Source organism: Falco cherrug, chromosome 4 (assembly GCF_023634085.1).
Source record: "Falco cherrug isolate bFalChe1 chromosome 4, bFalChe1.pri, whole genome shotgun sequence".
Lineage (NCBI taxonomy): Eukaryota > Metazoa > Chordata > Aves > Falconiformes > Falconidae > Falco > Falco cherrug.
Genome location: NC_073700.1, coordinates 46261731 through 46286307, shown reverse-complemented (window position 1 = coordinate 46286307; position 24577 = coordinate 46261731). Strand labels below are relative to the sequence as shown.

General features: G+C 57.4%; 3 protein-coding genes and 1 long non-coding RNA gene across 4 annotated transcripts; 3 read left to right on the top strand and 1 right to left on the bottom strand.

The window, feature by feature from the left end:
- Positions 1–437: 437 nt before the first annotated feature.
- Positions 438–5691, bottom strand: S1PR4 (sphingosine-1-phosphate receptor 4). The gene is made up of 3 exons (XM_005444250.4): positions 5506–5691; positions 5261–5396; positions 438–4156 (listed from the first exon to the last, which is right to left on the bottom strand). The coding sequence occupies exon 3, from the start codon at positions 3997–3999 to the stop codon at positions 2779–2781; it is 1221 nt and encodes a 406-aa protein (XP_005444307.1). The 5' UTR covers positions 4000–4156; positions 5261–5396; positions 5506–5691; the 3' UTR covers positions 438–2778.
- Positions 5692–6108: 417 nt separating this feature from the next.
- Positions 6109–8184, top strand: LOC129735917 (uncharacterized). Its single transcript, XR_008731905.1, has 2 exons — positions 6109–6203; positions 6989–8184. It is a non-coding gene; the product is annotated as an uncharacterized LOC129735917 (long non-coding RNA).
- A 4367-nt stretch (positions 8185–12551) lies between these two features.
- Positions 12552–14603, top strand: LOC102052223 (mast cell protease 1A-like). The gene is made up of 5 exons (XM_005444239.4): positions 12552–12665; positions 12756–12900; positions 13071–13206; positions 13532–13783; positions 14125–14603. The coding sequence occupies exons 1-5, from the start codon at positions 12581–12583 to the stop codon at positions 14257–14259; spliced, it is 753 nt and encodes a 250-aa protein (XP_005444296.3). The 5' UTR covers positions 12552–12580; the 3' UTR covers positions 14260–14603.
- Positions 14604–16569: 1966 nt separating this feature from the next.
- On the top strand, positions 16570–21069 carry LOC102052058 (granzyme E-like). The gene is made up of 5 exons (XM_005444238.4): positions 16570–17674; positions 17789–17936; positions 19238–19379; positions 19501–19737; positions 20260–21069. The coding sequence occupies exons 1-5, from the start codon at positions 17488–17490 to the stop codon at positions 20395–20397; spliced, it is 852 nt and encodes a 283-aa protein (XP_005444295.3). The 5' UTR covers positions 16570–17487; the 3' UTR covers positions 20398–21069.
- The last annotated feature ends 3508 nt before the right edge of the window (positions 21070–24577 follow it).

The window sequence follows — 24577 nt, the reverse complement described above, 5'->3', positions numbered from 1 at the left end:
CCGCCGCAAGGGGCGCTGGGAGCTGTAGTGCGGACGCTGCCGCAAGGGGCGCTGGGAGCTGTAGTCGCGGCCTGGCCTGCTGGGGGCGCTGCGCCGCCCGGCTGCTGCTGCCGGGCCGGGCCTGTGCCGCACCCGTCGAGCCGGCGGCCTTCCTGTGCCCGGGCACTGCGGATGGGGCCCGGCGGAGCCACCTCACACATGTGGCCCAGGCGGCGGAGATGCCTGGTGCCGGTGCGTGTGCAAGGCAGAGCACAGCACCTCCCCGGGCCGAGGCGGAGCGTGGGGCTCCCGCTGCCCTGGGCTTGCAGGGAGTGTGTGCAGGCCGCCCGGGTAGGGGGCAGGCAGTGGCCAGGACCCGGGCGGCCTGTCCCTGGGTGGCAGCAGAGCGTGGGACCCACCAGCCAAGAAGATCAAATCGTACCACATGAGCCGGCGGCTCCCGTATCGCCTGGGTTTATTGCAAAACAAATGGGCCAGGAGCTCAGCGCCTCCGGCGGAGCGGCCGCACCAGCAGGTTCTGTCAGTGGGAGCTTCTCCCCGCTGCCACGGTGGCTTTGGCCTCCTTGGGTGGTGAGAGGAGGCACTCGGGTGCTGCTGCGATTTTTCCCGTGGTTGGGCAATGGAAGAGCAGGACTCTGAGGCCCGAGCTGGCAGTGCCCCGTGAGCCCCACTGGGTCTCAGAGCCAGGCAGCAACGGGGCTGTGGTGAGGACAGAACAGTCCTCTCGGTAGCAGGGCTGAAGCCTGGCCCTGATGAGCTTCTGCAGCCTGCAGGCCTGGCATGTGGGTGTCACCGTGCCCCCCGCCTCCCCTTCCCTGTGACAGCAGGCATCCTGCATTTTCTGTTGGGTCCTTGGGAGCTGCTGGTGCAGCCTGGCCTCTGTCATGGCCCCGGCCCTGGTGCAAAGGTCTCCAAGCCCTGCAAAAGCCCTCACTGTCCCCAGCCAGCCTTGCCCCGGGGGGGGTCCCCCCACCAACCTCAGGCAGCACATCTATCTGCCTGCCCATAGAAACATCCATTTCTGCTGCCAGCTGCGTCCAAGCACAACTTGGCAGCCTCTTAAGCTTCCTGCCTGTGAAGTTGCAGCAACTTGGGATCTCTCCACTACTTCACAGAAAACAGACAGCAAACTAACAGGGCCAGAGGCTGCAGCCAGGCAGTTACTGGCCTGCAAGCTCAGGGGAAAGAAGGCATGATGGCATTTGGAGAGGTCAGGGCAGCAGTGCTCAGCCCTGGGGCAGCAGAGAGAATCTGTATGAGTGCTGTGAGCCCAGGGCTCCGGGGGTCCTCGGGTACCTTCTGGGCTGTTGATGCTGTGCAGCTCACACGGAGGTGGAGACCCTCAGAACATTTCCCTGGCTGAGCACAGGCAACCCTCTTCTTCAGATGTGGTAGCACTTAGAGCATATGCTAGGACCAGACCTTTCTTTCAGACCTTAGGATCAGACCTCCATTCTGCTCCTGTTCCTCAGCTGTGCTGAACTTCAGAAGGGCTTGGGGCAGGCTCCACCCTGCTCCTGCCTCCAGGTGCTGACTGTTCCAGACCATTTAAGTGATTCTTGCAAATCTGTTCTGTTGCAAACAGTGTTTTGGGGAAGGTTTCTGGAAGGATTCACCCTTTTTGTCCCAAAGAGGAAGAGGAAACAAAAAATTTCTGCTGCATCTGTTCAGGTGTGAGCCAAACCCCACCAGAGACAATAGAATGCAAAGCCATCTACAGGCTGCTGCTCAGCCTTTCAGTGCCCACCACATTGGGTGTCACCCCCTGTGTGGGGACCTTAGAACAGGGCAGATTTGCTGGAGCGTGACCCACCTCTCTGACAGGCCCCAGCGCTGTGAACCCTCTGCTGTACAGGCACGTTACCTGCGGGGTTCAGCCAGATGGGAGCAGGTAGCTCTGCCGTGCAGGGTGGCACCAGCCTCTGCGGTCACTGTGGGTCCCTCCTTCTGCCCGTGGTGGTGCTAGGGCTGTCACTGCAGGTGCAGCCCCATGCCCTGAAGCACAGCAGTGCTCTTACTTCTTGCTGCCAGGCTGTAAGCACTGTCACAGCATTTGCCCAGGCACGGTGCCCAGCTTCTGTGCTCCAGTGAGGGGTTGGGCTGTTGCTGCAGCCTTCTGCCTTCCTGCGGCTGGTTTGTGCTGCACTAAGGGGGGCACTCAGTTCCTGGCCAGGGGCCTCTGAGTTGCCCCACAGCTGCACACACTTGTACTTGCAAACCCAGTTGTTCTTGACTCCCTGGCAAGACATCAAGCCTGCATCTTTTCCCACCAGCTGTGCCCATCGCAGCAGTTCCAGAAGGCTGCAGCTGCAGGAGAAGACTCAAGGACAGCCTCTAGCCCTGCATGACATGCAGTGGCAGCACTGCCAGCCCAGCCTGATTCCAAGGGTTTGAGGGGCGGTCTGGCTGGGGATATCTACCCTGTTTGTCACTGTGCCCTGGGACACAATACCCTCATCTAGGCAGGTACAGCATCTATATACATGCACACACAGAGCAGGGACCACATATAACCCAGGCACAGCAGTTGTCTCAGCAGAGCATCAGTCCCATCGTGTGCTCGTATCCTTCACTCCCACCCTAGGAGCAATGTCTGTCCCTGTGCTGAAGCAACATCCCAGTCTGAAGGGACTGGAGAGCCTGGCCACGGTTGACAACTAGGGTGGGACTGCGCCTGGTCAGCTTGAGCTGCATGTGGGCTACAGTTTTGCCAGGCCAGGACCAGCAGCATGAGGTCCTGGTGGTCTGTCTGGCATCTCTTGCTCTCCCCATGGCCTCTCAGAAGCTGGGAAGATTGCTCATCATGCTGGAGTTGCTGGAGAGTGGTGCTCTGGGCCGGCTGTTCAGCACTGCAGAGCTGCGGAAGCTCTCCCGGTAGTGCAGTGAGCTCTCGGTGGATGAGCCGGAGTTGATGTCTGTGATGACCAAGCAGTTCCCAGGCTTGCAAAGCCCGACCCTGACACAGCAGCAGCACAGCAGGCTTCCCACGGCACGGCGCACCTCCACGCTCCGGAGGGAGTAAATGATGGGGTTAACACCTGAGTTAACCATGGCCAGAGCCAAGGTCCAGTCCAAGCTGTGGAGGTGCTTGCAGGTCTGAGTCTCACAGAAGACATCAAAGAGCAACAGGACAAAGAGGGGGCTCCAGCAGATGATGAAGGCACCCAGGATCATCAACACAGTCTTGAGCAAGCGCAGGGACCGTTTGCGGCTGTGCCGAGATGTGGTTTGCTTAGAACTGGCCTGGACCAGCTGGAAGATGGAGATGTAGAGGCCGATGATCCCCAGGAGGATGATGCTGAACATGACTACAGAGAAGAGGATGTAGTTCTTGGAGTAGAGAGGAAGGAGGACAGAGCAGGCATTGAAGTCACACAAGCAGTTCCAGCCCAGCAGTGGAAGCAGTCCAATGACGAAGGCCAGCAGCCAACAGGAGACGATCAAGCTGCGCAAGCGCAGCGTCTTGCTGGCTTCATTCTCAGCAATCGGCCTTACCATGGCACTGTAGCGCTCGATGGCAGTCACAAGCAAGCTGAAGGTGGAGGCAGCCAGTGCAATAAAGAGGATGCCTTCCCGCAGGAACCAGAGCTGAGGTGAAAGCTGGAAGGTCTTCTTGCCCGAGAGGCAGAGATTAGAAAGGTAGGCAATTCCTGCGAGCAGGTCGCTCACAGTGATGCTGGCAATGCAGGAGTAGACCCAGCGGCGGGCTCGCAGACACCGCAAGATGGCCAGCAGCACAAGCAGGTTCTCCAGGATGATGACGCAGCTGATGATGGCAAAGGTTGTGCGGATAAGACCCATGCCTTCATCCCCAGACTGCCGGTTGGTCAGCTTGCCTGTGAAGTTGTAGTGCTGCAGGATGATGTTCGTATTCCTCATGGCAGCCAGCTGCAGGCAGGAAAGTTTCCTGTCGAGCAGGTCGAGTCTGAGCTCAGGGTATTGAGCAGAGCCCAGTGGAAGGGAGCGATTCACCAGCCAGCTCAGGTCTGGACCATCCATCTTCTGAGCCTAGGTCAGCAGCCAAGGGTTGAGGTGGGGGTTGGAGCAGAGCAGACCCTCTGTTTGAGGGCTGGAGCAGCTGTGTGTGTGCTCCACTGGAGCAGCTCCACCCAGTGTGGAGATGAGAGTTAGAGCCGTGTCTGCCAGCCCTACGGCACTGAAAGAGCAAGGGTAGAGGAGGGTGAGGCGTTTTGTAAGTCCACATATGAGCATGGGCTTCCTGTTGTTTACTAAAGTTTCCTGTTGTGAGCTAGAGCATTGACATCGTTTCTAGCAGCTGTCAGCATTTCTCAGTAAGGGGCTTGGCTATTCTCAACTTTCTTGTGGTTGTGAAGGTGGGACATGAATGAAATAATGTCAGGCCCCCCTTTGAGTCAGGGCAGCCTGAGTCAAATGGGGTAACATCTCCCACCTTGATGGGTAGGGTTTGTTGGGCTGGACAAAGCCAAGCGCTAGTCAGGAGCACCCAGACAGCCTGAGCCACTGAAGTGCTTGGCCTTTTGTGGTGTGAAATTCACCCCTGAGCCTGGCAGAGAGCAACTGCCTCTTCATCAGCTGCCCTGCGCACTACCTGTGCCCAAATACATCCTTCTCCAGGAGGAAATTCCATGCTGTCGCCCCTCTGGGCCCAGCTCCTGCCAGGCTCTCAGGACACATCCATTCAAGCCCTGCCCTGTCCATGCAGCACGTCCAGGCACCCTGGGGGCTGGATCTTCCTTGGCATTTTTCACTTGCCTGTGCTGCCATCCAGCCTGGGATCTCTCCACTCATCATGCAGGGGATGGACTCCCAGCACAGCTCCCTGCTTGCCGCGCTGACAGAAGAAATCACAGCTCTTTGCTCTCAACCTGGCGACCTCTCCATGCCTTTGTGCCAGCCTGGAGCGAGCGCGCAGGTGAAGGCAGCAAGCACTGGAATCTGGGGCTCAGCTCTACCCAGTTTGAAGGAAACCAGCTGGTCAGAGCCCTGCACGTGCCCCTCCACCTACAGCTCTCCCCGCCCCTGCCAGGGACCGCTCAGGACCTTCCCAGCGTCTAGGTCACAGACAGGGAAACAGAGGAACGAAGCTTCTGCCTCTCGCCTGGCATTGCAGAAAGCGCAAGGGGCTGCACCGGGGCCAGACACTGGGAATCCTAATGCAATTGCAATGTTCACATCTGTCATTGACAGGGGAATACCCTGTGTCTGCAAAACGACTGGGGAGAAAGTCTTGCAAGGTGCCATTCCCACCCACCACTGTGGAATTTGGTTTCTGACTCACCTGTCACGAGTGGTCCGAGGCTCCTGCTGCTGGAGGGCGTTTGGCAGCCACCAGTGCTCTCCCACTGCTCGTCTGTGGCCAAGCACACAGTAGGTAGTGGGGAGGGCTCCTTGTGCAAAACAAGTGAGACTTCTACCTACCAACGTGGAAAAAGGGAAGTTACAACATCAACCACATTTCTATGCAGGATGGACCCCACCCAAAACAGCTTGCAAAGAGGCCCAGAGAGAAGAAAGACAGAGCACCTTTTAACTCAGGATCAGAGCAGAAGCTGTGCCCTGCTTTCTGCTTTCACCTGTGTGCTCGCTCCAGGCTGGCACAAAGGCATGGAGAAGTCACCAGGTTGAGAGCAAAGAGCTGTGATTTCTTCTGTCAGCGCAGCAAGCAGGGAGCTGTGCTGGGAGTCCATCCCCTGCTTGATGAGTGGAGAGAACCCAGGCTGGATGGCAGCACAGGCAAGTGAAAAATGCCAAGGAAGTTCCAGCTGCAGGAAGCCACGTGCAAGCCAGAGTGGTTCTCATCACAAGCTGAGGGCTCCATCCTCCCCATTCACCCCTTTTCGGGTGGCGGTTTGAGCTTTTCTATCAGCAGAGTGGAAAGACGCTCATGCTGATAAAGTCAGCAGATGACCCCAAGACTGAAGGAGTAGAAATCAGCAGGAAGGCTGGGCCGTGAGTGCAGCTCAGCCTGGAGATGAGTGCAAGGCTGCACATTCAGCACAGAGAGCGCACACCCAAGTGGGCTGGGCAGATGCTCCTGGCAGAGCACTGGAATCAAAAGTCAACGCGATTCTTGCACATCACCCCTGTGTTATCCTTGCTTTGGGATGAGCCTCCAGCTGATGTGTCTACTCAGAGCTGGTGGGGTGTCCCGAAAAGATCAGAGGTTGAAGAAACTTGCCTTGTCAGGGGCCCTAAGTGGTTTCTCCAATAGCTGGCAGCATGTGAGTAGTGTCAGGAAAGACAGAGGTGAGAGGGACGAGCTCTTTGTCAGGGAGATCTGCAGAGGCTGCGCGGCAGGAGGGCTTGAGGCCGATGAGCAACTGGGCCAGCTCAACACGCTCACCCATGGGGGACCAGTAAAATATCAGAGGCTCTTCCTAAAGCCCGTTCCACAAGCACATCAGGTGCTACCTGAAAGGCAGGCCTGATTATTTCACCAAGAGCTGCTCCAGTGAGACAAAACCTTGTTCCTTGCTCTGTCCTAGCACCCTGCGTGTTTGGCCTTTCCATAGCGGAGAGGACTGGGGGGTACCTCTGAGGCCCGCTGCAGGACATTGCGGGGGGGGGCTCGGCTCTGGGAAGCTGCCTGAGCTGTGTCTGTGTCCCAAGCCATGCTGCTGCCCTTCCAGCACCCTCTCCCCTCTGCCCCCAGCACCCTGCTGAGCTCCCCGCCACGTGGCAACCGTACACCTCAAACCCTGCTCCCATCTCACGGCTGTGCCCGCAGCCAGGGGGACTCTGGCTGGCAGCCCCGTGTCACCCCAGAGCCCAGGCAGGGGGTCCCCAGCTCGGTGGCGGGGGGCAAGCAGGGCTCCCCCTCAGCCCACACGAGAAGTTCCTGTTGTTCTGCAGCAGCTCCCCATTGCTATCTGCTCAAACTCAGGCTGAGCTTTATCTTGGTACTTCTCCTTTGCTGTCGTTTCAGTTCAGATGTACTTTCTTTGAAATGAAGGGGGGTAGGGGAGGGACACCCCATCCTGCAACGTTTCTCATCTCTTTCCTTCAGATCAAGACCACAATCTGCTTGAAGCTGCATCATCACTGATGGCTGCTGGGCTTGGGTGGACCAGGGGAGCTGCACCCCCTGAACCCTCTGCCAGAGCCGTGCCCATCGCAGGTGTCCTCAGGTGCTGGGATGAGGCGCCTTAGCAGCAGAAGCCCTGGAACCCTCCTCCAGGAAGGCAAAAGCACCTTGGCCCCAGGGGGAAGGGTTCGGCTGCAGCAGGGGGTGCCCAGAGAGGAGCAGGGCAGAGGCAGCCGCTGGCACGGCCAGTCACTCCTGCCTCGGGACTACCCGCTCCTGGCGGAGCACCCAGCTCCAGACGGTGGGGGGCCACAAGCAGCTGCAGGGGAAAGACAGCAAGCTACAAATGCGAGATAAAATATCAATGCTTTCTGTTGAGGTTTTCCTGCTGTGCTGCTGCACAGTCCTGATTAATACTTATATTTTCAGACATTCTGATTAAAAAAAAGTCCCTGGGTGAAGCTCTGTGGAGAGCTCTGGTGAGCCTGGCCAGGCAACCCGCAGGCTGGCTCCTGGGCAGCTGGCATCCCCATCTCTGCCCTGCAAGACTCCTTCCCCACCCCTGCACCCACCCATCCTGCCCCAGCTGTGTGGCCCCAGCATCAGCCAAAGCATCCTTTCGCCCACAGGTGTTTTTCTGCTCCAGGAAGGGTGGAGTTGTGCTGGTTTAAAAATGACTGATCGCTCCTGGTCGTTCCTTGGTTGCATTTGCTAGCTTTGGTCTCTCCCACTGCGGAGCAGCAAGCAGGCATCTGTCCAGTGGGACATCCTGATCCCCAGCGTGGTAGGATGCTTCTGGCCCCAGAGGAGCTGGGAAGAGCCAGCAAAACCCCGCTGGCTGACACCAGAGCCTGGGGACCTGGCCTTTCGCAGTGCTCAGAGGATTGTCCCAGGCACAGTTGGTGTGCCTGGGTAGTCAGTTCATTGAAATGGAGAGGTGGTGGTGGTGGGTCTCTAGGAAGTTGGCAGTGCATCTCTGGATTTGAAGAAAAACAAGAAGAGAGTCTCACTATCGTCTCCTTTAGACCACATTAATGACCTTAAATGGCAATGTTTTGTTATTTTTTTTTTCTTCAAGTGGCTTTTCTTTGGAAACTCGCATTTCCTCAATGCAAAAACATTAAACAGAAAGCAAACAGCTTTATAAAATGCCTTGTGTCCCCCCCAAAAAAGCCCCACAGATAATATCAAACACATCACCAGTGGGCCAGCCCAGACCCTGTCTCCCATGGTGTCACACCTTTCCCTCCTTTGCGACAAGTTTGAGATTTTGACCTTTAGGCTGATGTGCAGCGAAAGGCACCGGGCACTGCCCACGCTCAGCACCTGTAGGACAGGAGCTCTGGAGGCGTTCCTCCCTCAGCACCCCTCCGGAGTGAGCACGCCACAAATGCAAACTCTTGAGTCTTGCTTCGTCTTTCGAGCGTGGCGTTTTGTGCGGCTCCTAAGAGCCACCGGCAATTGCCAAGGAAGGAATCCCTCCTTCCCTCTGTCTGGAGTTTGGCCTGGGTAGCTCCGCGGGGCTAGTAAAGCTGGACCAGTTCAGTCCCTGGTCTCCACACGCCATGCCCAGCACTGGTGCCTGGGACAAGCTCAGCTTTCCCCTAGCATCTTCTGCCTTGGGACCATGTCTCTGGTGAGCAGACCTGTCCCCAGCAGGGAAGGAGCTGCACGATACCCCTGCCACCCCCACTCAGCATGGCATGGCCAGCCATGGTCAGCGTGGCATCACCAGGGCCGTGATGCTGCTCCAGAGAGCTGGCTGGAGCCTCTGGCCTGGGGTCCCCTGTGCAGGACCCATAACACCCCCTATGTGAGCTCATTGATGCGGCTTTGCACCATCTGGGGCTGGACCCAGCTCCATGCCAGACTCGTCCCCACAGCCTCACAGCTGAGAGCTCTTTCTTCCCAAGTTCTGGTGGGGATGGCAGGGGGGAACCAGTCCTCCTCCAGGGCACGGGCCAGGGAGGGCTCAGCAGACGCGGCGGCGGGGGGTGCAGGCAGACGGGGGAGCTGGCAGGGGTGTGGTGGTGCCAGCACCACACAGAGGAAATCGGGCTGGTTTGAAACCCAGCCTGAGCCCTGCAGAGGAACGACGAGCATCCTCCTGTGGTTAGTGCTGCCTGGCTGGGGTAGGGGCGATGTGTTTACTGGCAGCAGGACTAGTGCTACCATCGTGTCTGGAGAGCATAAATTTATCTCAGACTGGGCTGCTTACCATCCTGTGCATCACCTCCTCCACCTGCTGGGTTTGTTTTCCCCTTATACATAAGAATACGAAGCAGTTTGGGGCAGAGAACTGCTGTCTGGTTTCTATTGTCAGCAGCACGACCCGACCCACCCCTGGTACTGCTGAGCCACGTCACGGAGCAGCAGGTAAACCCAAAAACCCAAAAACCCTGAGCATCCGAGCTCGGGGCTTCAGCTCAGCACCACCCAGGATCAAGGAGAAAGCAACACCTTTGCACCAGGTTACTGCAGGGTACAGACTCACGGAGAGAGCTGCTGCTCACAGAGAGAAACCAGGGATCAGAGCACAGTGGCAACCCTGTATTTGAGTAAGTTTTTAATCAAACAAAAGCCCTGATGCCCAAGGACTAGGATGCAGGACAGCCCATGGTCCCAGACCTCCCTGCCTGATTTAGTGCAGCCCAGTGGCTCTGCTGATGCGCTGGAGACCGCTCTGGGCAGCGAGAGAATGATATTTATCTGTTTGTTTGTTTTTACCTACACACATACTCTGATTTTATTTCCAGGAACTGTTCTGGGGCTTTTCCATTCTCATACTACAGCTCGCCCTCAAACACCCTCCTCCCAGCTGACTGGCAGATCAGCCCCGCTGTCTCCCCAGTGCCCTCCTGGGCTACTTGCCCATGTGCCCCCAGCTTGCCCAGACTTTCCTAGCTTCAAGCCCTGGCTGGAAACAACGAGAGCTGCCCCCAGCAAACAGGGGAGGAAGGTGCCACCCTGACCTGTGAGCAGGGTGCCAGTGGGTGACTTCCCCGAGATGGCAAAATCAACCCAGGACCAGCTTGCCGGGCACACTGCGGGCAGAGGCAGCGGCAGCAGAGCACATCTGCCACCAAGCAGGACCATCACTGGTACCAAAGGGTGGTTTAGGACAGGTTTTCCTCCTGATCCCCTTTTTACACTGAGTGTAAACTTCCCACAGAGCTGCACCAGGGCTGGGAAGCAAAGACTGCTCCAGAGGCGGCGATTTCAGATTAAAGCAAGCTTCATTTTCTTCAAGTGCTGTGCAGGCCCCCAAAGAGTTTTGGCAGAAAAGTGTCCCAGGGAACGGGCACGCAGACAGGGTCTTTGGTTCGAAAAATCTCCCAAAGCAGGACCAAGGATTCGGGGATTTGAGGGGAGCGGGTGAGGAAGGGAACAGCGTTGAAGCCTCAGAGTACTAATTGCTCTATTGCTTTTGTCTGCGGTTTTTTCTCACCATCCTGGCCACAGTTACAAGCCCCAGTTAGCTTATTTAAACAAAATGCCTGCAGAGAAGCTGCAGTGACCTCAGCCGGAGCTTCTGGGAGGATTCCTGCCCAGGGGAACCAGACTCAAAGTACTGCAGGGCTTAAAAGGCGGCATCAACCCTTCCCTCCCCACCTCTCCCCATCCTTTCACCAGCAAATTGTTCACAGTAAAGGAAGATGGTTTGGGGTAGCTGCTTTGCCCACAGCTTCATGGGGCAGGAGAGGAGAGGAGAGCTCTGCTGACTGCCCCAGCTTTAGCAACTGGCATGCTGGCCAGGGACCTGCTGCTCGCACAAGCCGGTGGCACTTCCAGGCTTTTGGGCTCTGTCCCTCTTGTCACACAAGCACAACCTCTGGGGATGAGCAGTGACTGTGGCCAGGCAGTGCTGCTGGTTTGCCCCTCGGCCAGACTTTGGTGCTGATGTGGCAAAGCAAGGGAAAGGGCTGGACTTGAGGCTCAGAGGAAACTTCTGGAAAGCATCTGAGGGAAGGTTTCATCCTGACCAACGCTCACAGAAGGAAGGATGAGGCTGGGTGCAGGAGGAGCGCAGAACCCGGCTGTGCTGGCGTGGCAGCTTTTGTCCTTCGGGCAGCAGAGAGGCTCATGGCTCCGGCATGGCACCCTGCCACCTCACCTGTGTCCCCTCTCTGCTGTCCCCAGCCCCTGGGGTGCTCTTGCGCTGGAGCAGAGTTAAAAGCTGTTGAAAGCCCGTGAGTGTGGAAAAGATGTCCTTCCCGTCTGCAGCGTGCAAGCCCTTCTGAGCAGAGCAGAGCCACTTGGCACAGCATTAACCCTGACAGATGGATGCTTTGCTGTGGGCGTCCAACTGCCCAGACAAGCCCCAGGGAGCAAACTGGGACAGCCTGGCAGTGGGGAAAAGGAAGGTGGGTAAGGGCTGGGAAGTGCAAGCAGGAAAAACAACTTTGAACAACACAGGGCTGTACGGCACAGCTCCCTCTGAGCTTGCAGCCTGAGAGTCGGGTGGCTTTTCACACCAAGGACGGTCTCGGCTGCCGGTGCAGGACCTACCGAGGCAATCGGAGACCCAAAGCTGGAAGGGAAGTGGGGACAGCCACCAGCTAAGGCAGCGTGAGAGCCAGGAATAGGGTCCTAAGCCCCAGGTGCATGCCCTTGCCACAAAGATTTGGTCATCTCTTTGAAACAGGGTCACCACAAGGCCAGGAAGGGACAAATGCAGCAGGATGGGTGCTCAGTTTAGTATTTAAGCAAATCCCACTTTGCTAGGGGCAAGGTGAAGACAGCAATTGCGGGGTGGTTTGCAGGCAGTTTCAGGTCAGGGAAGGGAGAGAGAGCAGAGAATCCAGAGCAGGGTAGGCTCGGTGATGGGTACGTTCAGTGATGGGTAGGCTCGGTGATGGGTAGGCTCAGTGATGGGTAGGCTCGGTGATGGGTAGGCTCGGTGATGGGTACCCTCAGTGATGGGTAGGCTCGGTGATGGGTAGGCTCGGTGATGGGTAGGCTCAGGGAAGCCAGAAGACTTCCCCTGGTGTCATTTGAACAGATGTATCAGTGGCCAGACCAGCTGCAGAGGGCAAACCCTCGAGGGAAAGGAGCATCTGCAGTCATCGTGCTTGCCAAGAAAGTGTGAAGTGACCCGACCGCCCCCAGGAGCAAGCGGCACGAGCTCCTGAAAGTACGGCATGAGGCAGCCTGATTGCTGGACCTTGAAGACACCACACTTTGAAGCAGCGAACGTGATTTTTCCTGCAGCTAAACTGCCAGAGAAATGCTGAATCACATCTCAAAAATCCCCTAGGACACCTCTCCTGGGCAGCAGCCCTGAGGCTTTGGGACCATGGCACGTCACAGTCCCTCTGCCCTGGCCCTTCTGTCCCCCTCTATCATTCCTCAATCACAGCCTCAGGGCACGTGGGGCGTGTGAGCAGGCCTGGGCAGCAGAGATGCAGATAGATTTGCAGGGATGCTGCACTGGCCCAGATTAGCACAATCAGGCCATCACACATGGTTTCCTGGCTGCTGGGTACAGCTGGTCCCAGGGTATAAAACCAGCCCTTGGGCACTAGGAGACAGACTCCCACACGTCTTGGAAGGAGTGTCCAGCTGTGGGAAGAGATGTGCCAGCTCCAGCCCCAACCCCTGGCACTGCTGGCACTGCTGGCCCTGCTGCTCCTGCTTTCCTGCCCGTGGGCCAACACCAGTAAGCTGGGAGGATGCCGTGAGCAAGGCGGCTGGTGTGGGCTCTGACCTCAGCAGCCAGCGGCTCATCTTGCGGTGGGGTGTCTTTTAGGTGCTCTACGGGGTGAGATCGTGGGGGGCCACGAGGCTCAGCCCCACTCCCACCCTTACATGGCATACCTGAAGCTAGGGATGTCAGCCTGCGGAGGCTTCCTGGTGGCCCCCGACTGGGTGATGACGGCCGCGCACTGCAAGGGGTGAGTACCTCACCCAGGGGCTTTATCCCCTTCTTCCTCCCCTAACCTGCGAGGTCCATCCCTGGAGCGGTTTTGGAGTAGGTTCTTCCTCCTGTGCTGAGCAGCTGGGGAGGGACATGGGTCAGACCCAACCTGTTTTTCCCTCTTCTCCCCTCTCTTGCCATGGCCAGAAACGCCACGGTCATCCTGGGGGCTCACAACATCCACGAACCCGAAAGGACCCAGCAGACCCGGGGAGTTCTCAGATACCACCGGCACCCAGAATATGACCCTAAGACCGTGTCTAACGACATCATGCTGCTCAAGGCAAGGCAGTCCTGCAGCTGCGGGTGGGGGGGCAGAGGGTAGCGTGGGGCTGTGGGTCTAGCAAGTCCTGGGCACGGTGGCTTTTTGCTGTTGGCTCCTTCTGCGAACTGTCAGCTGGTTCTGCCCAGGAGTGCCGGAGGCAGGCAGGAACGGGAAGCACTCGGGAGGGAACCGTGAGCAGAGCTTGGAGCCACATGCCCCATTCACATCAGCTCACCAGAGCTTGCGGTGCTGTTATGTCCTGCTAGACCTCCCCTACCTCTGCGCACGGTGTCCTTTGGCTACTCCACTCCCAGCCTTCTCCAAACCCCTTGCCTTCTCCCAGCTGACAGCGAAGGCCACTCTCAATGACTACGTCAAGACCATTCCACTGCCCAAGACCAGCAGCGACCTCCCCACGGGCACCAAGTGCAGCATAGCTGGCTGGGGGCTGATCGATGATGACCGGGTGACCAACAAGCTCTTTGAAACCAAAGTCTCCATCTACAGCCGCAGGAAATGCATCCGCTTCTATCCACATCTCAACAGAGGCATGGTCTGTGCCGGCAGCTTCCACCAGCTCAGCGATTCCAGCCAGGTAGGGGCTGCTGGCAGCCTGGGGGTCTCTGGTGGCAGGGGCTGCTGCTGGCACAGGCTCGGCTGGTCCCCAGGAGAGGTGACAAGTGTTCGATTTGTAGCTCCCATGTGGACTAGCTCTTCTGGATGCCCTGACACCACGGTCCATGCACAGTCCTGGGGGCAGAGCCCCAGCTCACCTGCTCTGGATGGCTCCTCCAGCTGGGCGGGGGGCAGGGGCAGAGCCGTGGGGCAGGGGCAGAACCACAGCCCTGCTAGCAGTGCCTGGGCAGGGGGGGACCAAGGTGAAACCTGTTCCCGCAGGGAAGAGGTCTCTAAACCCAACCTCTCCCCTGTCCTCAGGGAGATTCTGGGGGGCCCCTGGTGTGCAAGAACGTGGCACAAGGCATCGTTTCCTTCGGGTACAACAGCCCGCCCGGGGTCTACACCCACATCTCCAGCTACCTGCCCTGGATCAGAAGAACCCTGAAGAAGTAGCAGCAGCAGCACTCGCTCCAGCACTGGAGACTGCGCTGGTTTCCTTCCTGCCCCTACTGAAGGCCTGACCCCCTTCTCTCTCCTTGGGAACCCGAGGGTCCCGATCGGGGGCACAGGGGTCCCGTTCTTTCCGTTCCAAGGCTGCCGGCTGTCCCATTCCCTGCCTGCTGCAGGCAGCAGGTCAGGGCCATGTCCAACCTCTCTGGCAGAAGCAGAGATCATCCCAGCCGGCCCCAGAAAGAGCCTGTGCTACAACAGACCCTGCTGCCTTCAGAAACAGCCCTGTCCCTGCTTGAACCTTGCTGCACGTTCCCCCACCCACAGTAAACCCAGAGCTGCATTTCCCAGCTTGTCTCGTTCCTCCTGCCTTGCCCCCGGGGAGAAGGGAGGGAGGGTCGGGCTGGTGGAAGTGGGTGCCCAGCCTGTTGGGACACGGTCGTAGCTCTGCGGCCACTGCGTTGCTGGCAGACTTGAAAGACGAGAGCTACAGTCACCCTTGGGGGGGTCAGGGGGGGTGAGTGTGCGGCAGGGAGGGAAACAGCCCAGCTAGAAACGGGCTGGGAAAAGTGATGCTCACACACGGCATTCAGCGATGTCACCATCCGCCTGGGAACAGCTGTCAGCTGGGATGCGTGTGTCAGCAGGTACCAGGGTCAAAAGCTGCCATCCCCTGTAAAGCAGTGACTGTCCCCTCTGCAGGGACCTCGTGCCTGGGTGATGTTGCACCCTAGGACATCTGGCAGCCAAGACAACAGGCTGGGTCATGGGGGGAACCAAGGCTAATCTTTCCAGCTGTAAGAGTCTCCAGCAGGTGAAGTGAGCTGGACTTTTGGTGGACCGTGCTGTTTCTGTCCCGCCTTGGGCACAGGTTGGGTGGCAGCTGAGATGCCAGGGGCAGGGCTTTGGGATCCCAGAGAGGAGACATACTCAAAGCTGTTCCACACCGGTGCTCTGTGTCTTTGCCTCTGCCATCCCCCAGCAGCTACAATCCTCCATCTCCCGAACAGCCACGTGGTGTCCTGGGTAGAGACATTGGTGCAGTCTCTGAAAGGGCTGTACTGAAAGGCTTGACAAGGGACCTGGGGCCCCAAAAGCGCCTGGCCCCATGCCACCTCCTCCTTTCCTCCCATGCCAGCCGTCGCGGGAGAGCCCAACTCTTCCCCTGGAGAAGGCAAGGGAGAGCTGTAGCTGGGGGCTCTCTGCCTTGGAGCTTGGTGGCACGTCTCTGTCCCTCTCCGGAAGGCAAGCCCAGCCCCAGCGGTGCATCACCAGCACACTGTTCTGGCAGTAGCACAAAACCAAAAGAGCTTGTGATGCTTCCCGCAGCCGGGTGATGCTCAGAGGTGAGCTTCTCCTCCCCACGAAGGATGCTCTAGCACCATTTTCAGACAGCCCCTGCACTAGACTCTGAGTAAATTGCACCAGCCCCTCCTTCCACAACCTACACTGGGTGTAAAGCAACTTGCCTAACACTCTGAGCCCTGGTCTCCCTTGTTCCAGCTCGTTTCTGATGGTATACAGACAGGAGAGCCACTAGGCACCTTCCTGGAGGCAATGACAAGGGGAAGAGATGGTGCATCAGTAAATAACCGAGCTGCAGAACTCCCTGGGGCAGGCTGGCAGACAACTGTGCAAGTTCAAGAAACCAGAAAGCTTTGTAATGGGGGAAACCCAGGGGGGAATTTTAAACATTCAGAAACCATGTGCAATTTAAGGGAAAGGGATGTTCTCCATGTTCTCATGGTCTTACCAAGGCTCCCACCACCATCAGAGGGAGGAGGCAGCCTCCAGTCTGGCCCTGGGTGTCTGCCCTCACTCCGTGTTCTTCCTCGGGATGAAGAAGGAATAGGAAACTCTGCCACTTTTGCCTACACCCCCCATGCCACCCTGGGGAAACTGAGAAGGCTCCATGGTTTGGGCTTCTGCTCACAGCTGCTATCAGCGAGGAGATCTGCAAGCGGGAAGGCTGCAGCTGCTTATCGGCGTCGCACAAATCTTTGTCACGTCAGGGTTTTCCTTGAAGCTCCAGCTGCTGCAGGCTTTGCACGAGAATGGCGGCTTCTCACTTCATCATGGGGTTTGCCCAGCGAAACTGGGGGCAGGCAGGAAAGCAGGTTTACGGGCAGGCAGTCGGTGGGGGCAGCGAGGACGCGTCGACCCCATTTCATCGCAGCCAAAGGAAGGAACTGCTGCTGGGCCGAGCACGCGGACCTGCCCGTCTCCCACCTTTTGCTGGAGCCTGTGCACTGGTGCCACTGGGGGGGCCAAGGGGACATCCTGGGGGTGGGGGGAGCGGGTTCACTGGTTTGCCACCAGCCTTTCCTCCAGCGCAGTCCCTCTCACCGTGGGCTGGAGGAGAAGGAGGTGCAGCTGCCACAGGGCTTGGTCCAAGGAAGACAGATCCCCGCCAGCCGTCCGCTGCAGAAAAATCCCTGCTGGCCAGGGGGGCGGCTGGCTGGGACACGCTGGGATGGGACCCGTCCCGGAGGAACAAGACCAGCTGCAGGGAGACGTCTCATCGGGTTAGCTCTCGCCAGTGGAGGGGCAGAGACCCACGCTTGCATCCCCGTGTCCATCCACCCTCAACACACCAGAGGGAACACGAGCCCCCAGTCCAGGGCCAGGGGAGCATCCTCCTGTCCCCCCTCACACCGGCTGGCGAGGGAACAGCGAACTCCACAATTTACCAGCGAGCGATGACATCTGGAAAGAAACATTTAAAATACAGTTTGCTGTACAAAGCAGAGCCCCGAGGCAGCAGCTGGTGCAGAACAGAGACCCTGTGGCTGCAGGCTTAGTGCCCTGCCGCCTTCTTGCCCTCTCACAGCCGTGACCGGTGTGACGTGATAAATCACACCGATTTTGCTCTATTAGCCAGCACCACCCCTCCTGAGGAGGAGAGGAAGGTCCTCAGCTGCCACCACATGGTCTTGGGAACTTGTATATTGAGTGAGAAAGGGGGGTCTTGCAGGGCTGGGGATAAAAAGCGAGAGAGCCTGCAAGTGTACAACAAATCCGAGCTCCGAGGGCAAAGCGGTGAAGGTGGGTCACTTCGCTCCCTGCAGCTCCCGGCTGGAAGGCGAGGGGTTAAAATTGCCTCTGGGTCTCGAATGACATCAGATACCCCAGATCAGGCCCAAACTGAAGGTGGGTTGATGCTGGAGGCTCAGGCTGACTGAATTCCCCTCTCAGATCGCTGAGGCGTGCAATTTGCAAATAGATAATCAGATGAGTCTGGCTGCTGCGGTTTCCTGGAGTTCAGTCTCGGGCTATAAAACCTTGCTGGGAGCAGGAAGAGACCCCAGCTGCAGCCTCATCTCTAAGGGATCCACTGAGGCAGAGAACACGATGATGAAGCACCAGCAGAAACTCCTGCTCTCCCTCCTGCTGATGGCGTGTCCCCCAGCTAAAACCAGTAAGTCGAGCTGCCGGGAGGCGCAGATAGGGCTGGGGAAGGAAGAAATCCCAGCCAGCACGTCCTGTGCCCCGTGTCCTCTGATCCCCTCATCCTCAATCCCATCCATTGCAGGTAATTCCTGGAATCGGATGGAGGGAGGAGGTGAAGCCAAGGCTCACTCCACCCCCTACATGGCCTATCTGCAAGGAACCAACAACCGTTTCTGTGGAGGCTTCCTAGTGGCCCCAAACTGGGTGATGACAGCGGCTCAGTGCTTCGAGTAAGTTTTCGCTATGTTTGTACAGCACCTGGCGCAACAAGATTGTCACACTGCTGTGATCGAGGTGACATCTCCTAGATGGGAGGATCCGGGTAACATCTCCTAGATGGGAGGATCCATGTGACATCTCCTAGATGGGAGGAGGATCTGGGCAACATCTCCTAGATGTGAGGATCCGGGTAACGTCTCCTAGATGGGATGAGGATCCAGGTGACATCTCCTAGATGGGAGGATCCCGGTAACATCTCCTAGATGGGAGGATCCAGGTGACATCTTCTAAATGGGAGGACTGACAGGTTTGAGTCAACTCCTTCATGGCTGTGGCCAAAGTCTTTCCCTAGCAGGGAGCGCAGGCTGGGACAGGGCAGGGCTGTGGGGACAGCACTGGAGGAGCCAGGCTGCGTCTGATGGCTCCCGTGAGCCATCCTTCCCCATCTCCTCCCCAGCCCATGTTCAGATACTTCTCTTTATTTTTTTATTCCCCCTCCATGCCTCATTTTATTCTTCCTGGATGTCAACAGCAAGAAATCAGACCGGCTTCTTCCCTTGCTGTCACTGACCTGCTGGCATAGCAGGGACCGTTGGTGTCAGTTTTTGCCCTTTCTGCCACCACTAAAGACCTCTAAGACTGTTATCAGAATTGATGATCTCTTCTTGCCCAGGTCTCTTCCACCCCTGCAGCTGGAGAAACTGGGGCATGGACAGGCAAGAGGGCGTTTTAGATACATACAACTGGGTGTAGCTACTCCACTCCTTGGGGCTGGTGGCTCTGCCCTGGTGCCGGTAACCCCGGCTAAGGGCCAGCCCCACACCGGAGCAGCAGAAAGGAGGGTCAGCAGCACCCAGGAGCCTGGATGCCCAGGTCCCACCTGCTAGATGGAGAGGGACTCCCACCCACAGCCAGGGTCCCTCCCAGTTTCCCTAAGGCAGCCCCTTCTGCAGATGATGCAGAGGCCAGTAAAGGTACATTGGCCTGGAGCAGGGTCTTGTTGTAGGACCCCCTCCCTGGTGCCATGGATCTCCATGTGTCTGTGAAGCCCAGACCAGTCCACATACCATGGTACACAGCAGCAGCAGCAGCAGCAGCAGCAGCCTGAATCTGCTGGGCTTGGGATCCAGAGGTAACGTAACCCTTGCAGCACTCTGGTCTGCCAGATGGGAATTTGCTCTACTGGGTAGATTCACCGGTGGAGCTCCTTGCTCCCACCGTTCCTCTTTAAATCCCAGCCGTGCCTCCGGGAGATGTGCCCCAGAGAAGATAGGAGAAAGCTGATGACACTCGCTGTGCTTCATTTTACCAGACACAAACCCCTGACTGTCATCCTTGGAGCCCACACCATCCAGAAGCGAGAAGAAAGCTGGCAAACATTTGAAGTCCAAGAGTATCACTGTCACCCCGACTTCATGAGCCCGAAGAAAGGAAATGACATCCTCCTCCTGAAGGTAACCAGAGCATCTGCGTGGTCCTGCTGGGCTGCAGCCCTGGAGCGGGAGGGAACACCCTTCGTCACGGAGCATTTACAGACCAAGCATCACTTTTTGTGTTTTCTGTCCCCTTGCCCAGCTGAAAGGTAATGCCACCAGCAACAGCTACGTCAGGACCATTCCCTTTGAAAAATCCAGAGTCCGCGGTGGGACTGCGTGCAGCATAGCCGGCTGGGGCTACAAAACACCCGCTGCCACGTTACGCGAAGCCACTGTCACCATCATCAAACAAAGGGACTGCCTCAACCGCTACCCTGGGCTTGCTGAAAACTTGATTTGTGGCCACAGCAGTGGATCTGCTGGGGCACCTGAGAAGGTCAGTCTCCGACTTTGGGATTAGAAGGCAGTGGGGGAGGTTGCAGACAGGTGCTGGGCACAAACCTGATCTGGGCTAAAAAACTTTGCTGAAAAGGGACTAAAATTGCTTCTTGTTGTCCCCTCACTCTCCTCTCTTCCCCCCCACCCCACCCCCAGTCCACGCTTCCTCACCAGCATCCCTCCCTCTTGCTTGAACAGCTTGGCCAGAGGGGGTTGCCCTAAATCTGGTAGCTGGTCTGGGTGCACTTTGCAGTGCCCTGCAGCCAGCAGAAGGGCAGAAATGAAGCGGTACCTTCAGCTTCAGCATTTTTCCCGATGTAGTTGTGCTGGACCTTGTGCTATCCCAGGCAAAACTGCCCATTTTGGAGCCAGAGCCATCCCCATCCACTGCGAGGCCAAACTTCTCCCAGGGCAGCCGCCGGGCTGATTTTTGCAGCCTCCCTGCTCTTTGCAAACACACCTTTTTCCTGGGGACACCAGAGAAACCAGCACTGACCCATTCTCCTCCTCCATTTTACAGGGCGATGCTGGGGATCCACTCGTCTGCAACAACAAAGCCTACGGCATCTTCTCCTATAGGCATGACAATTGGCCGGGTTTCTACACGCACATCGCTCCTTTCCTTCCCTGGGTCAACAGCGTCATGAAGTCAGCGTGACCCGCCCCTCCCCGCAGCTGCTGCCCTGCAAAGCTCATGCTTCAGGGCCCCCTGCCCACTTGCTTTTTCTTCCTTTCTCCCTGGGAAACGTCTTCCACTGATGCTCACGGACATGGCAAGGACTTCTCTGTGGCAAAGCCAAACAGCGGCGTGGGGCTCAGCGCAGAGGTCGCATCTTGACTGCGTTTGCTCCCTAGGCCAGCCGCGGAGTGCCGTTTGCACAGTGCGTGCCATTCGCACCGTGTGTGCCGTTTGCACCGTGTGTGCCTTTTGCACTGTGCGTGCCGCCAGACTTTGTTGCTCTGATTTTACCCCCTTCGTCAAGCTGCTTGTGGCTACAGCTGCAGAGAGGAGCAGCAGGACAGCCCTGCGGGAGGTGACGGTAGCTGTTGGGATGTGTGCTGCCCGCTGGGGAAGGCAACACGATCAGGTGGGGGCAACCAAAGAGCAGCTTCTCCTTGCCCCTTGGGTTTGTGGCGTCAGATGCCTGCTGTCCTTTGCCCAAGCCCCAGGGTTAGAGGGTTGCCCCAGCTCCAAGGAGGATCCTTTCAGCTCCTGCTTCACTACTGTTGCTGCTGTCCCCTACCTCTGAAACCTGCTGCCTCCTTTCCTCTTACTGTAGCTCCGGTGTTGTACGAATACCTAAACCAAATAAATCGCATCCGCACTGGACAGCCTTTTTCCTTCTGCGATTTGGATTTCTCTCGGTCGCAGTCCTGAACCGCTCAGAAGAAAGTCACTGCTCAAACAGCCGAATCCCAGCCTGGAAGTTTCTACCCCAAGCAGTGGTAGGTCCCACCTCAACCCCCAGAAGAGGTGCCAAGCCTGGTTCTCAGGGCAGGGGAAGCCTCCTGGCCTCCTCTCCCCAGCGTGGAATGCTCAGGTGGAACTGCAGATGGTGGTCTTCAGTTGTCTGGTAGGAAATCATCTCCCCCCGGCACGCCGCAGTGTCATCAGGCAGGAAAATAAAAGTACAGAGGGGAGGGGGCACTGAGCACAGAGGTCCCCAGGGCTAGGTGTGCCCGCTGGTGTTGCACGGGGCTAGAACGAGCCACCCCACCGAGGGGCAGCCTGGCCACAGCGCGCGGTGAAGCAGGGCACACGCTGGTGTGGCACAGACCAGTGATGCCCGAGTGCTCCAGGAGACAGGCTGTGCCACCAGGCTGTGTGTGTCACCAGGCTGTGCCACCAGGCTGTGTGTGTCACCAGGCTGCCACCAGGCTGCCACTAGGCTGTGTGCATCACCAGGCTGTATGTATCAGCAGGCTGCCACCAGGCTGTCACCAGGCTGTGCCACCAGGCTGTCAGCAGGCTTTCACCAGGCTGTATCACCAGGCTGTGCCACCAGACCGCCACTAGGCTGTGCCACCAGGCTGTGTGTGTCACCAGGCTGTGCCACTAGGCTGTACCATCAGGCTGTCACCAGGTTTTGTCACCAGGCTGTGACCAGGCTTTCACCAGGTTGTGCCACCAGGCTGTCACCAGGCTGTGCCACCAGGCTGTGTGTGCCACCAGGCTGTGCCACCAGGCTGTCAGCAGGCTTTCACCAGGCTGTGCCACCAGGCTGTGTGTGCCACAAGGTTGTCACCAGGCTGTGCCCATCTGGCTCGGGCTGCCAGGCACCCCGGGGAGCAGCACCTCGTGCTGATGGCTCAGACCTTTGGCTGCTCCGGCCCCGCTGCTGCCCGGAGGAGAGCGTTACCACAGGAGAAGCGCTGGGCTGTGTCTCAGGCAGCGATCGTGTCCTCCAGGAGGTTTGGTTTGCTCAGAAAGGGGGTCCCTGAAGTCCTCCAGAGCCAGAGCAGGGCACATGCAGAGGCTGCTGTCCCCCCCGGGCAGCCACCCAGCTCTCCATCCTCCGAGAGCGCTCTGCCAGGCTCCCAGCCCTGCGGCAGAGCACTGATGGCAGGCATGGCCCGCGCTCCTCGCTGGCACTCACCCACCTGCCCCAACCGGCAGACGAGCCCCTTCACCAGCACCTCCTGGCACAGGCTGGGACCTCCTCACTGTTGGCTTCCAGGCAGCGGTCACGGCCACTGCGGGGGGCAGAGAGATGAGAGCAATCACGCTCTTGGAGCAGCAGATCTATTTGCTCTGCTCCGACCGATGCCCACCCATGTCCGTGATGCTGCTGGGACGGAGGGTCGGCCAGAGGCAGGGACGTGGTGTCCGTCCCTTCGGGCAGGCAGTGCCTGGGACCACGGCTCAGGCAGGGATCGTGGATGCAGAGCCCCCCAGGGCTGTGCTGCCACATCTCAACAGGTTACCAGCTAGCAAGCGAGCTACTAAACGCCATCTCGAATGCACCCCGCCTGCCAAGAGCACAGGAGCAGAAGCCGGCCCTGGGGCAGCGCACAAGAAGAGGGAATACCAGAGCCAGCTGGAGCTCAGCTACCTGAAATTCAAGATGCAGGCAGCACTCGAGTCACAGAAGGCACAGAGGGCAAAGGGCCTGCTTCTGATAACCGCAGCAGCTCCCAGCCCAAGCAGAAGCAGAGGATGCTATGGTGGGTGCTGCCCTATTTCCAAGGGGCAGCCAAGAGCCCCCAAGGGCTCGGTGCGGAAGGGAGAGGCAGGGTGCGGGGTGCGGGACGGTTGTTTGTTTGGGAGAAGGGGAATCCCACGCACTTGCCGTGCTCCAAGGGCTCAAAGCTTTATGGGAGCTTCACCCCACTGCCCCATTCGGCACTGAGAAGCGGTGTTCCTTGTCACCTGTAGGCATCGGGCTCTGCAGCACATCCTGAGCACTGGCAATGTAAGAGCCCTCAGCTGCCAACTCTGGATCGGACCGAAAACCTCGGGGAGCCCCGGTGCAAAGCAGCAGCCTGTCCCTTTGCCCGCAGGGCTGTGCCACGTGTCTGCATCGTGTTTGGCTCCTTCTCAAGCCACGTTCCACTCATCCTCCACAGCGCGCATGCTAGCTCATCTTCAGTTCTCTGCTGAGTCAGCCAGCCAGGTTCCTCCAGCGAGACAAGTGCATTCCCAGATGGACAGCGTGGAGGAAGGTAGCGCCAAACTTGACTTTCTCTGCCTGTAGCCAGTGTTGGAGCTGTCTGGCAAGCATCATGCTTTTATTTTCTATTTATTTTCTATTTTTTAAAAATAAATACTTTTTAAATTTTATTTTTATTATTATATTCATTTTTATTACTGTATTTATAGAATATATTTCTTATATTTATATAATGTAAATTATATAAATTATTTTAAAATTATTTAAAATAAATTTATTATTTTAAAAATAAATGTTATTTATTATTCGTGCATTAAGCTGCCCCCCTTCGTGTGCATCTTTACACCACCTCCCAAAGCAGGCATACACTGGATGTCACAGTGTAACTAAGGGCTACGACACCACGTTTCCTTCTTCCTTGCAGATTTCAACAGAAGAAGAAAAAAATATTGCTGAAGTCAAAGCCCTGTGTGTTTTCTGACCGCGGGTGACATGGGGTGCCAAAGAGATCTAGACCCGTTGGTGTGCACGTGGATGCAACCAGTCCGTTCCAGAAGGCGATATCCACCAGGAGCTCGGACACAGGTCAGCTGCACCAACTGGCTTAGAAGCAAAGGCTTTGGCCCTGGTCCAAGCCACAGACCATGTGGGCAGCCAGAACACTGACCCTCGCTGTAAGAAAGAAAGGTGACAACAGCCCAGACCGTGGCCAGGCTGGAAGGCACCACTGCTACACGCCGTTTTATCTCAGATCTCTGCCGGTCCGTAAAAGGGTGAAGTCAAAGTAGCAATAAAGGAAACAGAACTGGGATGCTACCCCTGTCCCCATGCTTTAACCACGCCATCTCTTCCCACAGGACCCCGTAGCTTGTGAGAACATCCAACCACCGTGTCATTGAGGCACAAACCCCACAGACTCAACCCCAAGATCCGTGTGTCCAGAAAGAAACCGTACTCAAAGATGCAAGAGATTTTTGTGCCTGGTTATACTGGAAAACAAGAGTGAAGTGGGTTTTTTTCCACAAAAGCCCCCCAGGTCATTCACGTGACGAAGAAAAGCTCTAACTGAACAAAGTTATTGGTGATTTTTGCTGCGGATAATGATGTTGCACAGAGCGTGCATTTGTGCTGTGGGTTTTACATGCACACAGTGCCCTCTTTGGGTTAGCAACAGCACCCGTTCTTCAAGGTTTTGTCTGAACAACTTCCAAATTCATCCCGAAAACT